This window comes from Psammomys obesus, unplaced genomic scaffold (genome assembly GCF_907164565.1).
Source record: "Psammomys obesus unplaced genomic scaffold, mPsaObe1.curated_primary_1811, whole genome shotgun sequence".
In the NCBI taxonomy this organism is placed as follows: domain Eukaryota; kingdom Metazoa; phylum Chordata; class Mammalia; order Rodentia; family Muridae; genus Psammomys; species Psammomys obesus.
Genome location: NW_026592548.1, coordinates 17,783,485 through 17,799,314, shown reverse-complemented (window position 1 = coordinate 17,799,314; position 15,830 = coordinate 17,783,485). Strand labels below are relative to the sequence as shown.

Genomic DNA, 15,830 nt, shown 5'->3' with positions numbered 1-15,830 from the left:
TGATAGATCAGGAGGAAGGAGAGGAAGACCTCCCCTATTACTGGACTTGGGGAGGGGCATGCATTGAGAAGGAGGAGGGAGGGTGGTGATGGGAGGGGAGGAGGGAGGGGGGCATGGGGGGATACAAAGTGAATAAAGTGTAATTAATAAAAATTGAAATAAAAATGGAAAAAAATAAAATAAAACAAAACAACAACTCAGTTACATTATTTAATATGTTTTTGTTTTAATCCCAAGTGTGGGATTTTAGTTTGTCCACAGCTGATAACTGACGCCTGTGGGGCATGGTCTTTGCCACCTGGTAATGGATTGCCTCATGCAGCATGGAGAGGGGAATGGTCTAGGACCCTGAGGGATATAAATATGAGAGCCCAGAAAGAGAAAGTGTGGCAATATGGAAAGTCCAGATACAGAAGGTGTAGTAGTCTGGAGAGATGTCAATGGATGCTGTGGCAGCTTGGAAACAGACAGAAATGTTTCAATGCAACAGCTTGGAGGACACTGATTGCTGCCTTTGGTATTGATGGAGAGCTGGCATAGCCCTTAAAAGAACCCATCAACCCTAAATAGCTGGGAGAAGTAAATGGGTCTGCACCCGCTCTCCTCAGTAATCTCTCTCCTTCCTAGGGCTAAGAGAGGCTATAAGGAACCCCAAATTAAAAAAAAAAGTTTAAAAATGAGCGCAATATCTACATACATACATACATACATACATACATACATACATACATACATACATACATACATAATTAAACTTCAACAACGTTTAGTGACATGACCCATGATCAAATCATTAGTAAGAAAGAACAATTATGCTCATGTGATTTCAGGTTCTTTTTCATGATTTGGGGCTATTTTCTTTTCTTCTTCTCCCCCCCCCCCAGCATTTAAAATTTTTATTTATTACAATTTATTCAGTTTGTATCCCAGATGTAGCCCCTCTCCTTTGTCTTCTCCCAATCCTGCCCTCCCTCCCTCTTCTCCTCCCTTGCCCCTCCTCCAGTCCATTGATAAGGGAGGTCCTCCTCCCCTTTCATCTGACCCTAGCATATCAGGTCTTATCAGGACTGGCTGCATTGTCTTCCTCTGTGGCCTGGTAGGGCTGCACTCCCCCTGTGCTCTTCACAGCTAAGTCATTTGTCCAATCTCTACAAGACTACTTTCTATTAAGATTCTTAGTGGTGTAAGAAAAACACTTCTAAATATGACAGGAAAGCTTTTCTGATGAACATGTCATTTAATAAAATAATTCCACTTAAATGCATGTATAGGAATCATATTGAAATACCTTCTTGAGTTCTAATCTTTTATTCCTAAGGTCCTTGCATCTTAATAATCATATAAAATATATCCATGATAATTACTATTATTAAAGAACACAAAGCGGGGGACTAAAGAAATGGCTCAGTGGTTAAGAGCATTGGTTTTCTTCTAAAAGACTCAGGTTCAAATTCTTGTTACCTACATGGCAGTTCACAACTGTCTGTAACTGAAGTCCCAGGGGAATCCAACAAACTCTACTACTGGCCTTAATAGGAACTGCACACACATGGTTCACAGACATGCAGACAAAACACTCATACATTAATAATATAATAATAATAACAACAACAGCAGCAGCATTTAATCCAGGCATTGGGGTGTACCCCTTTGATTCCAGAACTAGGAAGGCAGAGCAGGCAGATCTCTGTGAGTTTTGAGGCCAGGCTGGTCTACACAGTGAGTTCCAGAATAGTTAGAACTTTGTGGAGAGACCCTGACTGGAGACTAAAAAAAAAAAACAAGGATTTTTAAAAGAAAAAATACAAAGAGAGGAAGAGCAAGATGGCTCATCAAGAAAAGGTGCTTGCTGAGAAGGCTGACAACTTGAATTTGATCCCCAGGACTCACAAGGTGACACAAGTTGTCCTCTGATCTCAACATGTGAGCTCTATGCCACTGCATGTATTCATATACATGCAGTAAATAAGTATAATAAAAAGCACACAGAAGGGAAAATTTATAGCTATATTTCAAAAAGCTGATTATATTAACCACTGAGTTACTTGTGGATTATCAGGAAATGATGGTTTATCAGCTTGACAGGCTAAAATGCAATTCGTTTACTATATCACAAATAAGTAACAGTTCCATTAATACTTTATAAGCACTGCAACTTATTAAATTAGTGGAATTAGTTTAAACATCCCGCTCTCTTTATTTGGTATCCACAAACCTGGCTTAAGGAAAAGAAGTGACTGGAAAGAAAAAGCATTTAATTAATGCCTATCTGTTACCTTATAGATAACTTCATCAAATATTTCTAGGAACTCAGATTTACTGCTGTCTACTCTCTTAATCTCTAAACACAAAGAAAAACTTCATTTTTAAAAACTGACCTGTCTACTTCATCTCGTGCCACAATGTCTCCTTTCTTTAAGGCTTTTATAGCAAACATTTCATTTGTGTGTTTATATTCAGCCAACAGCACCTGAAATAAGATTAAAATAAGTAATTTCTATTTGAATTATTAAATATATATGTATTTCTAAAGTGCTGACAGATTACCTTTCCAAAGTGTCCTCTCCCCAAGACAGCACAGCACCTGAAGTCTTGTAGATTGAACTGAAACCTTTGTTGAGATCTAAAATGATAATAATTAAAAATGATGTAACCTAGTCAACTACAGACCAAGAGGATAGCAGAAAGCACTGTGACTACGCATCCGTTACCTTTTGTCCTCAAGCTCTCGAACACCCCAAGAGCTTCGACCTGAGTCAGGAATGTCAAGCTCATATTCAGATTTGGATTTTGGACACATGTTATTTCTGTCATTCTCAATATCGAAAACAGTTTCTGAACCCTGTAAAATATCAAGTGTTCATTAAACTAAAAAAAAAATCTTCAGTAAACACATTATTTGATAAACTTTAGAAAAAGAACTTCAGATTTGGTTAATTGTTCTTATGGTTAAAAAAAAAATAGTAAAAGATAAATAATCAACACCATTATCTAATATATGCAACCCATAACATTCCTTTGGCCTGTGAGAATACAGAGTTTAATGACAACAGTGTTCCAACAGGAAGAAAGAGGCTATCGTCTATCAACTTCATCAACCCCAGAAAATTTACTCATAAAAAAACACCAGAGAACAAAAAACATATACTCATAAACTATTAATTTTAATTGAAATGTATAAGGAAGGTTTAGAATGCCTTGCCTGTCCAGGTATATCCAAAACTCTCAATTCAGAAGTTTCACCTATCTCTCCAAGGGAAGAAGCACGTGGTGGGGCTGGAGGAGGTTCAGGTTCAAGATCAAAGTCCAATTTGGTTACTGTAGAATCACTTATAGAAGACAAAGCAATTTACCGAAACAGCAATAAAAGTCTTTATTTTTAAGTAGCTACAAAATAAAAGCAAACTAGCTTCTTTTAAATAAGGAGCAGCAGTTTCACAATTCCATTTGAAAAGATGGGAACTGAGCACAACCACTGCAATACATTTAGACATCCCAGCAATGGATGTGTAAGATATACTCAAGCCTTCTAAGACATGTACCTGGCTGGAGGTGCTAGTTCAGGGATTCGTGCATCAACCACCGATACTGTAGCAGGCACAGGAGTCTGAGGGCTGAATGTGCCAGAATGATTTACTGTGGGAATAGCTCGTCTCACTAGCCTTCCCCAAGTGGCAATATTAATATTCATTTGAGGAGCTCTGAGAAATGTTTTGCCTGTAGAAATAAAGAATAACAAAAGCAGGATAAGTAATTTCTTTATACATTACCGAAAGCCATAATTAAAAAATTCATATTCATCAGTTTATAATTTATGAAGAACAAACAAGATTTGTAACTTAAAAACTAGTTCCTAACTATTTTGTTTTTTATTAAAAGGTTGTGTAAATAGCACAAATAAATTTTAAAAACAGATTAAGAATTTGGATTCTATCTTAACTCTAGTATTAGGTGTGGTTAACGTTTATGGCATCTGTGATAATGAACAACAGGACTCAATGATATCTTAGTCTGCTTCAAATAAGCTCAGAAAGCAGAGAGTGGATGGGAAATGATAAGACAATGATGAGTTGATTATTACTGAAACTCAGTGATGAAGTCAGGAGGCATGGTGGTGCATGCACATGGGAGATCACTTTTAAGGTCATCCTTAAAGACAGCATAATTTGAGGATACAGGCTACTAGATTATCTCAAAATAAAACAAAGAAATGGAGTGATGGATTCTATTATTCCATGGATGGATATGCTTAACTACTCCTGTAAAAATATTAGAAATTGGTAACTAAAAAGAAAGAACTACAACTACTTTTACAATGACAGTTGGATTTTCTATAAATAAAATACTGCATTTGATCCTTGGTAATTACCTTGCTGCTTTGAAAAAATTTTTTTTTGTCTTTGGAGTTTTGGTCTTCTTTCAATAACTGGGTTAAAAAAGGTAACCTGTAATGAAAAGAAAATTCAAATTGACATAGAAATTGTAATAGACTATGGTTCATGAAATCTACTAGGTTTCTAAGTTTTCAGAAACTTAAAGAATTTTCACTACAACTCAGTCCAACCCCTTCATTTTCCAGATGAGAACATGAACTGAGAGAGGATAAATGATTTTCCTCAAGGTCACACACCTCAAATGCAGCAGAGCAGTCAAGAGTTCAAGATATCTGTCTATCAGCCTAACACTCTTGCCACTTCTACATCATGCTGCTAACACATACAATTTCTACCATAGTTATGTACATTAAAAAAAATACATGTATTACCTCTGCAAACAAAGTACCCTGTGGTTCCAAATAGAGACACATGCCATGCCGCTGGTTGTCTAAAAAATCTTCTAACCTCAGAAATTTTACAGCACACAGAGATCTCCAATCACGCCAATAAACTGAAATTTCCAGTTCACGTGACTAAGATAATTAAAAAAGAAACAAAAACAAACAAACAGAAAAGACATCATTGGACACACACTTGAATATAATATCACAAAATATATGAAATACAAATACAATAAACAAAGTACACACCAAAATCACAGTATTTAAAACAAAGCTTTTTAATGGTTTAAAATTACATATTACTCTTATTAACTTACAAATTTTAACTTAAACAAACTTATTCAGCCAATTTCTGCTAATGCATTTCTGACATTCAAGGCCAGAACACACACTAAGAACGATCAATAATTACAGAAACTTCTCTCCCACTTAGAACTGCAATCTTTCAGGTTTTATTTCTCCACATGCTACTGCCTGCTATCCTGCTGCTAAAATGTCTCAAGGCTTGCCTCAGAAAACCCACGCAAAAAACATTTCTTTGACCCACTATGGGATCAGAAGATATGGAATGACCTTTCTTCTGTACTTATGTTGCCATACACTCTATATAAGTACTATGTGAACATTAGGTCACTGAACTTTGAAAAGATTCCCACGAGGCAGAAATATTGTTGAGCACAATAGTCTGTGTTAAGTGGAAATGGGGTATACAAAAAGTTGTTCTTTTACTATAATCTAAAAAAGACATACGAAAAAAGCAAACTAGTAACAACTGCTATAAATGAGACCATAGGACAAGTACAATATGATTTTATATCCACACAAGAGAATATATTGTGGTCATTAGAAATAATGTTTACAGGAGAAAGCATACTTAGTGTTTTGACAACTTACTACTAAATATACCTTAGACTACAGTTCATAAGGTAGGATCAAGTCATTAACTGATTTCTGCAATTGTTTTAATTCATGTACATTTTAATTAGAAAGCAGACTCTTGCACTGTTTTGTTTTTAAGAACTATGTAGATCACCTACAATAAGATATAAATGTATTCGCCTTCAGGTTCTACAATAAATTACTTCTTGTATACAACAATTTTCAATTTGAAATTATGCATTTTATTATGTAGGTTCCTAGTATACATGGTAGATTTTTTACTTTAAATTATAAAACTAGTTGGTGAAAATAAAAACATTTATAAAACTGCAACATGAAATAAACATAAATCAAAGCAGAACAAATCAGGCACACTCTGGTATCATATGGCCGTAAGTGTCAGTCAACCCTGGCACCCCTGTTCCCCATGCTGACCATCTATCCTAGGTGATAGTAGTGCTTCTGGGAAGTGAGTAAAACTTTAGGAGGTGGCTGGGGAAGGAGGTAATTGGGGATGCATAGCTGAAGGATACACTGACATCACATTCTTTGTTTCCTTGCTTTCTGGCTGTTAGGAGGTGAGCAGCTTTCCTCTTTCAAGTTCTTCCTTTGTGATGTCTGCCTCACCAAGTCTAAAAACAACTGGGACAAATGAATATGAACCTCAAACTCTGAAACTTAAAGCTAAAGTAAATTTTATTTTCTCTGAGATGATTTTTTTTATTTGTTTTGCCATAGTGACAATATCTAGTTAATAAAGACTAATTGCCAGCGAAAGAAATAATCAGAAAATAGAATTTTTGATATGCGATTCCAGAAAATCTTATTTCTGTCTCACAATACTTTGGAATAAAAAGCATGAGAATATATGTATTTTTGGATTAGCATGTGGTATATACATAATTGGGTATCAATACTATTTATATTCTATTAGAAGTTTAAGTACTTCAGGGGCCTTGCCAGGTAGGCATAAAGACCTGAGCTATAAAGTATGGATGTAGAGCCAGTACCTCCAGCGCTAAGGTTGGGAAGGGGTAACAGGAGGGTTGATGGGGCTCACTAACCAGTCAGCCTTGCTAAAAAATGATGAGCTAGTTCCATGTTTAGTGACAAGCCCTGTCTCAAGGGAATAAGGTGGAGAGTGACAGAACAGGATCCCTGAACTCCCCTTCTGGCATCTGCATGCATGTGCATGGGTGCATACAACTGACAGCACCTGAGCATGTGCATGCACACACACAAATCTCACATACACATAGAAACATTAAATATTTTAGAGTTATTTTTAGAAATAAATTGAGGATTGGTAATATACATTTTGTGTTGTTTTTTTTATCTTTTTAAATCAGGGGACTGGAACTCTACTGCTTTCTAGCTTCCTCCACTATTCTGAGCAGGAAGGCTTGTTAAGGATCAAGAGGATATATGATGCAAAGGCTTATAAAGATTAACCAGCCTGAAGGGGTACAAATGCTAGTGATGGAATTACTACTGTTTGTTACTCACAGTGCTGAAGCAGTGGGGCTGTGTGGAAAGCAGCTTCAATCACTTCATTTTTTTACTATCCATCGTAGGAAGTCTATTAAAACAAACTCATTAATTGATTTCTCATTCCCCTGTCTCTAGTCTATATGGCAAACTGAAATAAATTAGAGATCTGAGATTTGGTATGGAATGTGAAGTCACAGAGCTAAGAGAAGTTTCTTTGAGTTCTACAAGGTTTCAAGGATAAGAACCTTTATTTTTTGTTACTTTGCACTGGTCCTCGTGAACACTCTTCCCAAATTGAGAGGTTATCTGTGATGGAGCGGTACTATCAGTTCTCTGTAACTTAATGAATTGTCTATTTTCTTTAACACTGAACATCCAATGTAATTTAGAAAAGCTGGCGAGAGATATTGAATATGAGATGCAAAGCAGCATACAAACCAACAAAGACTTCTATGTAAAGAGATGCCACCACTGTCTAGAATGTAAACTACAGGTGAGTTCTATAAAGCAAGAGCTTGGAGGAAATTACACACTATAGAAGAAATATAATATGGATAGAGTAAGAGTGCAATTCAAAAAGGTGACTGGGCAATTGGATCTGAGTTAGGAACTAACTGGCAATACTGGCTGACTGTACCAGCTCCTGACTCATTTTGTTTTATTGTGAATTTGAATTTAGAATCAAAGAAAACTGCTGGATTGGAATAAGCAATCTGTGTGTCTTATCATTCTAGGGATACAATATGATTAAAAAAAGACAAGAGGCACTGAGTCAGCATTCTGAGTAGCTGAGGTAGAAGTCTAACAAGTTTAATGGAATTTAAAAACAAAAATGATGCATATCTAGCATAAAGGAATTGGCATGAGGAAGGATGAACTTCCAAATGATCTGCTGAGTGGCCCAAGGTACTGAGGAATACATTTGCTTTTCAGAGGGAACACCCGAGAACTACTAGATCAAGTTTATGTATAGTTTCACTATTAGCACTGCTATCTCCATCCTGATGACATCACATTTTTACTAAGCTTCCTTTTCTTTTTTTTTTTAATTTTTTTTTATTATTATTATTTTCTTTTTAGTTACATTTTGTTAACTCTGTGTCCCAGCTGTATCCCGCTCCCTCATTCCCTCCCCAACCCCACACTCCCTCCCTGGTCTCCTCCCTGCCCCTTTCCAAGTCCATTGATAGGGGAGGACCTCCTCCCCTTTCATCTGACCCTGTTTTATCAGGTATCTTCAGGGCTGGCTGCAAAGTCCTCCTCTGTGGCCTAACAGACTGCTCCTCCCCAGGGGGGGGGGGGGTGTCAAACAGCCTACCCTTGAAATCCTGTTAGAAATAGTCCGTGTTCCTAAGCTTCCTTTTCAACAATAATAAAAAGAAAACAAAACAATCCAATTGTTAAAAAAATGAAGGTCCATTTGATTCTAAACTTTGGAAAACTATATATAAACTTTGGACTATATGCAGACATACCATTTATTAGCTGTAATTAAATAAGAGCTATATAAAGGCATTTAACACTTGTGCTCCAATATTGATTTTCTAGGACACAAATATAATAACTACTTTATTGTTTTGATTTTGAGACAGCTCTTACTATGCAAATCCCAGGTAGTCCTTGAACTCTCCTACCTCAGCTCCCTACATGTTGGGATTTCATGTATGCCTCACTTGTCACCTACTTCCTAGTAAAGACAACTGTGGGACAGTTATTTATTTTTATGTTTGGCAAATAACTAGAGCTGAACTTTTAAGTCTTGTAAGATTATAAGTTACGTGTAAGTAACTCTTTCCTTTATCAGTTCACATACTTTAAAGTTCCACAGCCTCCCTTTTATTCCAAACTCACATATTTTTTTCCTCTATGACTTTATACTTGTTACTCCTACTGAATCTTTTTCCCCCACACAAAACCAATAGGTAGACTCTGGTACAGGTTTACCCTCATGGCAGTCCAACTCATTCCATTTATCAAGGCCACATTAAATATCCATTTGTCATAATAGTGCTCAAACTCACTCCATCCTTCTCTCTGCTTTTTAGATGTGGGTAGCTTACTCATTTTGCTAGAAACTTGGACTCTATAAAGTGTGAAGTCCACAATTATAAACTGACTCTGGAAAATTTACACACATGGCCACCCTTCATTCATTCATCTGAACTCAACTTAGTGTGTTGACCTTCTTGTTCTTTCCTTCCTGTGTCTTGGGCTCTTTTTCATAACTTTTTAAAAACCTCTTTTGTGTTGTACTCCATTTAACTTCTTTAGCTCTGTCACAGAGCCCTGTAACTCATCCTCAATCTCAAATATTGCATCCCCACTTTTATTAAGTTCTATTAGTTCTCCTTCCCATGTGCATAAGCAATTAATTCTTCAACTAATGACCAATCACACTTTGTTTTCTGCTTCCCATCCACTGTATCAAAACAAAATTTATATATATCTACAAATGTATTCTTTTAAAACTTTGCCTACTCATTTTGGTTTATCATTCCTTATTCACTCAAGTTTTTAAACACTATTATTGCTTCTTTAAACATTTAAACATTAACTTTATATTCTCTCTTTCAAAACCCCATTATCTCTTTCTGCTTACATATGATTATGTTCTGATTTATTTTCAAATATTAAATACAAGTTCCTGTTGAGTAGAATTCAATTTTATGATTCTAAGAAACAATTTGGAGGTTTTTATTTTGCCACAATTTACTTTTTAACTTGTCTAATTTAGGATGTTTAATGCAAGAAACACTTCTAATTCTTTTTCATTTTTCTTATAATAATGAATAGCAGTCCTTACTATAAATTTAAAGACCAGAGAGTTAGGAATTTCAAAATGCTTTAACCATGATTTGGAGCAATGATTTTTTTAATGATATTTGCGACATGGAGAATTAAATCAGAGTCAGTTGTATGGACAGTGATGAAGAATGTAAGAAAGAAGATATTTCAAATAAAATTTGCCCATTCTCTCTAGAACTGATATGTATTTATCAGGGAATCCTTGCAAATCAGTATATCAACAATGTCATGTCCTCAAGATTTGATAAAGTAAAAGATAAAATATATATATATATATAATGGCTGAGGGAAACAGCTTTTTAGGCTTTTAAATAAAAATAAATCTTTACTTTTATTTTTATTCGTGAGTATAATGTATGTTTATGTAAACATATGTATGTAGGTGCCTTGAGAGGACAGAAAGTGTAGGATTCCCAAGAACTGACTTTACAGGTATTGTGAGCAGCTGAAGATGGGTGCTGCAAACCGTGTGTCTTGGAGAGCCAGAAACATTCTTAATTACTGAGCCTTCTTTCTAGCTACTTTTTTTTTTAGTTCTAATAACTGTTTTTACATAAATTATTACTATTTATCCTATTAATACTTATGAATATCAACATAAAATTACTTTTTGTAAAGGAGAAAAAAGGATGAGAAACCTATTTGTCTTGTTTTCAAATAGTTCATACTGTTATTAAGGGTATGTAAATGTAAATAAAGACTGGCAACAAAACAGAGTGTACAATTGTACAATGACATGAAAGAGAACACTATCTTTTTAAAAATAAAAGTTACCTGAAAAATAAAATCAGAATTGTTCAAATTGGGTTTTGAGAAATGATCACAATAAGGAAAGAGAGGACACAGTAATTAGAGGGAAAAGAATATACAAGAATTATAATATTCTAGGGATATAGAATATTCTAGGGATAAGAAACAAGTTTCAAAGAATATATACTTTCTAACTGGGTCAGCTCTGGGAAAATAAGCATATAAAGGGAGGTCATGAGGGCTTTGCTTGATCTGAAAAGTGATTACATCTTTATTTTGGAAGCTATAGGCTGACTCTAAAAGTTTATTATATACGGGGAAGAGTACAGGGGCTAAATCATATCAGGCATGTGCAATTAGTTAAAAACAAGGGGCACTAGAACCAATTGTATTGTACCTGCAAACTCAGTAAATGTTTTGATAATAAACAGGTTCAAATCTTAGCTCCACACTATTGTATGTTTGGAAACTTGGACAAGTTACTGTAACTATTCTGGACCTCAGTTTACTCACCTATAAAATATACCCAACAGTGTCAACCATTTTAGGAGACTTATAAGAACACAGACTTAGCACTTAAGTTAATCTCAGAACATATTAATTTGTATTATTACTACTGTAATCTGTAATTAAGAAGATCTACTCTAGCAAAATGATGGGCAGAAGTTGAGACAAGTTAGCTAATTTTAGTGAAAAAGAACACAGGCCTTCACCACAGAAAGACCTGGCTCTGTGCAAAAATGTCTGTAAATTTTGCTTTTTTGTTTTTCCTCTTGTGGGGCCTGCAAAAAAGTTACTTGAGTATAAGGATCACAGTAATCCCTAAAACAATTATAATAACTGTACATTATAAGATTACTGAGGATTAAATGGGATACTAAACATGCCTTTTTTGAAATGAGAGCAGTATCAGAAACTTTAGCATGTGAGCTTTTCAAAACCTTTGTCTGTGAAAGAGAAACCTCTCAAAGAACTAGGAAGAGGCAAAAGAAAAATGCTTTTTTAACAATGGGAAGAATGTGAACATATGCAATAAAAATGAGCGGTGAGAGAAAGTGAGGTTAAAACAGGTAACAGGAGGGATAACAAACAGAATAAGATTTCAGGAATATAAAGAGTAGAACTGGAGGATAGCTTCTTTATAGACACAATTGGGAAAGAGAGAGACTTCTTTACCTAAAACTAGAAAACTTAGAAAGCGGTAAGAGGAATGAGGAATCTGGGATATAATCTTCTTTTCTTCTCCTTATCCCTCCTCCTACTCCTCTTCTTCTCTTGCTCCTCCTCTTCTCCTTGGATTGTGTGTGTTTGTGTGTGTTTGCCAAATGTACATGGACAGGTACCTGTGCAGGTCATAAGAGGTTGTCAGATCCCCTGGAGCTGGAGACCACTGACATTTTTGTGCTGCTGCAGCTGGGTTTTGGGAACCAAACTTGGGTCCTCTGCAAGAGTAGTATGTGCTCTTAAATGCTAAGTCATCTCTCCAGCCTTTATTTAATATTCTTAAACCCTTATGCTAATCAAATGTTGTGCAACTGACTGACATCCCTAGCCCCCTCTTAAGTTTCCTTATGACTGATTTCACAAACCATGAAAATGCTATACTTGGATTTTGTTTATGTTAAGTATACTTTGAAATGAAAGATGTTGGGTGTGTTGGTGCACTTGGGAGGCAGAGGCAGGCAGATCTTTGAGTTCAAGGCCAGCCTGGTCTACAGAACAAGTTCTAGGACAGCCAGGGCTACAGAGAAACCCTGTCTTGGAGGGACAAAGGGAAAGCGAGAGAGAGACAGAAAGAGAGAGAGAGACAGAGCATTTGCTGTGCAATTCTGAGGATGTAAGCTGGGATTCCTACCACTCACATAAAAAGAGTACAGCCAACTACACATGCAACCCCAATGTTTGCTGGTAAAACAGAGGACAAGAAGATATGGGAAATCACTGAGACATGCTGTCCACTATCTTAGCCAAAAATGGGAAGCTCTAAGTATAGTGAGAGGTTTTTTTTCCAATGGGATAAGACAGAGCAAAAGAAGGCACAGTATGTTCTACTCTGGCCTCTGGGTGTAGACCTGTACAAGCAAGCATACACATACACACACACACACACACACACACACACACACACACACACACACACACCCTATCTAAAAAAAAAATTTAATGTATCGGAGTCTATCTCTGAATGGCTAAAATGTGCCAGGATAGTAAAAGGCATTGCATATATTGTGCCAGTCTTTCTACCTAACATTACTGCATTTCTTCCTTAACATCCACCTTAGAGACACTGAGCCTAATGGACAGCAGTAAACTCAAACACGTAATGGCATATTTCACCATCTCACCATCCTGGCAATTCTTTACTGGATAAGTTTACGTAAACATGATGTTCTAGACATGATCATACATACAACACCCTCCTTTCTACTTCTGGGACACTGCTTATAAAAGATTGCTTTTCTCACTGTGGACTACCAGTAGCTTCTATAGTAGATGGTATTTCTTTCTATAGGATCATTTGCTGTAGTAAACCAGAGATCAAGTACCCCATATTAAAACCCTACAGGCATGAAAGCACAGGCGAGAAATCCCAACACTTGGAGTCCAAGGTAAGTTTGAGATCAAAGTGAGCTAAACGTGGTACCCTGTCTCAAAAAGTAAAAGAAGAAGAAAAAAAAAAAAATCCACCACCCCAAAACAAAACCAAAGAACCAAAAAAAAAAAAAAAAAAAAAAAAAAAAAAAAAAAAAAAAAAAAAAAACCAAAAACACCCGACAAAACAAAGACAACACCTATAATAAAAAAGATGTTACTCTCTTCTACCTCCTAATATAACTAACTTGTAATGTGGCATCTCTCTGACTCTGCTGTTTTATTTATCTCACAGCTTTTTCTCCTGGCAACACATCAACTTTCCACCTGTGTTAGGGAGCTATTTGTTTCCTCTTTTCAGAATACTCTTTGGATCTTAGCAACCTGTCTACGTTTTCCCACACTAGGTCTCAGGTTAAGTGTAATTTCCTCTGTCTACAATAGTCTCTCAATTCTGATCCTATTATAACAGCTCTATTCTATCACTTCTGATCCTTTTATACAACTCTATTCCCTCACTTCTGTGTGTTTACTAGTTATTTTCTTTTTCTATAGAACTTTGACTATTTTGAACAATTACAACCAGCATCAAGAATGATGCTTGGCACAGAATATAAAATCAGTGATATTAAACCTGTGAGTTACACTGTAAACCTATATCCTATAAAATGTCTGGCACATAAATAGGATTAACCTAGGCTCTCTATCTAACCAGAAAAACTCTAGAGGAAGTCTAGAACTTATCTTTCTCTAACATAATTATTTTCAAACTCTTGTGGTATGATTTTCTTTTCTATTTCCTTACTTTAGGTTCAGATCCACTGAGTAAGTTCTCTGACTTGCCTTTCATTTCCACATACATTTTCTTTCTATTCCTACTCCCAGAATTTACTTCACCTATCACTACCTTAAAGTTATATCTCTGGAACAGACACCTACCAATGTACATGCCTTTCAACTCCTCTCATTCACATTTATTCTTTACAGAAATCCCAAGGTTAAATCTTATATGTATTTTCCGTGCATGGAAAATTGTTTTTATATTTTAAAATAACAATATTTTATTGTTATCTTTTACTATGGAATCATTGGAATAAAGGTATGTCCTAGAAATGAGGTAGTAGACTCTTAAGGATAGCTCTGTTATAATAGTAAAGCCTGCAAATAATGAGATACATATTGAAAGCCAATAAAGTATAAATTTCATAAGAGAACCCAAGAGACTTGTTTATATTGTTCATTGTCAGTCTGCACCTGGAAGTCCTGGGATGTATCAGTAATCAATATTTGATTAAATAGGAAAGTAGGATGAATGAATGAATGATTCTAAACTGAGAATAAATTCCAGAATGAAAGCAGCATTTGCTGAAGATCAGTCTGATGCTCAGGAACAGAGATTAATTAAATTATTTTAGTAAAATGGTGAACATTAAGTTCTACTACTTCTCTAAAAAGAATTATATGGACGTAACCTGATATTATCTCAATCATCACTGAAGTGGAATACAAAAAAGGCTGTATATCTATAAAAGTTAACTGACAGATATAATTTTGAGACAATAAAAGTCTGAACAAGAATGCTTAACTGAAGATAAAAATCAGATAAATTAGAAAAACACTTTACAGGTAGCAGCTAGGGATATAATTACCAGCACTTCCACAGCCTATAATCTCTACAGGCACCATACATGTGCTTTTACTGGTATATGTAACTTTAAAATGTCATTGATCTGATGATCAAATAGTAAAATCTACTACTTTATTTTAGATCAAAATATAATAGAGACTGAGTATTTTTCTTCTAGACTAATGGATGGATTTAAATCTGAAATAAAGTTATTTTGCAGATTTTAATACACTGTTGACTTCTGTTGTTATACAAACATAGCTTAGACTCTAGTTATTTACATCAATCATGAAAGACATTTTGACAACATTGACAGCTGAGCTCCATTCAGTCAAATTTACAAATCTTGGGACAGAAGAATCACTGTAGTAAACAGACTATATGTTATTAAATACAAATAGTTGAGCATGGTAGTGGCTGTGGCTGTAGTCTGAGCACAGGTTGAGAAGGGAATACTTTGAGACAACTGAGGCCACATAGGAAAACACCACGAAACAACCCCAAGATACAGAAATTATATTCTGATACTCCACTTCACCACTGCCAACTTTCCTAGCTGATATAAACCACATATTTTCAAATTATTGTAAACTAAAGCTATTGTAGCAATCAGATATATACATATATCTTAAAGACAAATTTATATACAATTCTTTAGATGAGAAACATCAGAAATATGTACATGCTTCTGATTTTACAAACTTCTTGGGGCTGGTTGTGCCACACACTTTTAATCCCAGAGGCAGGAGGATTTCTGTGAGTTAGAGGCCAACCTGGTCTCCATAGTGAGCTTCATGATTGCCTGGGCATACAGTGAGATCCTATCTCAAAATACAAAACAACAAAACTTCTTAAAGATTTCAATAAGTAAAAACTATACTATTTCCAAGGAAGAAGTTCTCATCTTAC

The 15,830-nt window shown here is 35.5% G+C and overlaps 1 protein-coding gene across 3 annotated transcripts in view; it reads right to left on the bottom strand.

Annotated features, from left to right (window-relative positions):
* Positions 1 to 15,830, bottom strand: part of Pkn2 (protein kinase N2) — a 108,494-nt gene that overhangs the window by 23,562 nt on the left and 69,102 nt on the right. For all 3 annotated transcript variants that reach the window (XM_055614316.1, XM_055614318.1, XM_055614317.1), the window contains 7 exons: positions 4,766 to 4,909; positions 4,370 to 4,445; positions 3,543 to 3,717; positions 3,203 to 3,329; positions 2,712 to 2,842; positions 2,548 to 2,623; positions 2,379 to 2,470 (listed from right to left, as the gene is read on the bottom strand). In XM_055614316.1, coding sequence (XP_055470291.1) covers positions 2,379 to 2,470; positions 2,548 to 2,623; positions 2,712 to 2,842; positions 3,203 to 3,329; positions 3,543 to 3,717; positions 4,370 to 4,445; positions 4,766 to 4,909 — 821 coding nt within the window. The remainder of the gene's footprint in view (positions 1 to 2,378; positions 2,471 to 2,547; positions 2,624 to 2,711; positions 2,843 to 3,202; positions 3,330 to 3,542; positions 3,718 to 4,369; positions 4,446 to 4,765; positions 4,910 to 15,830) is intronic.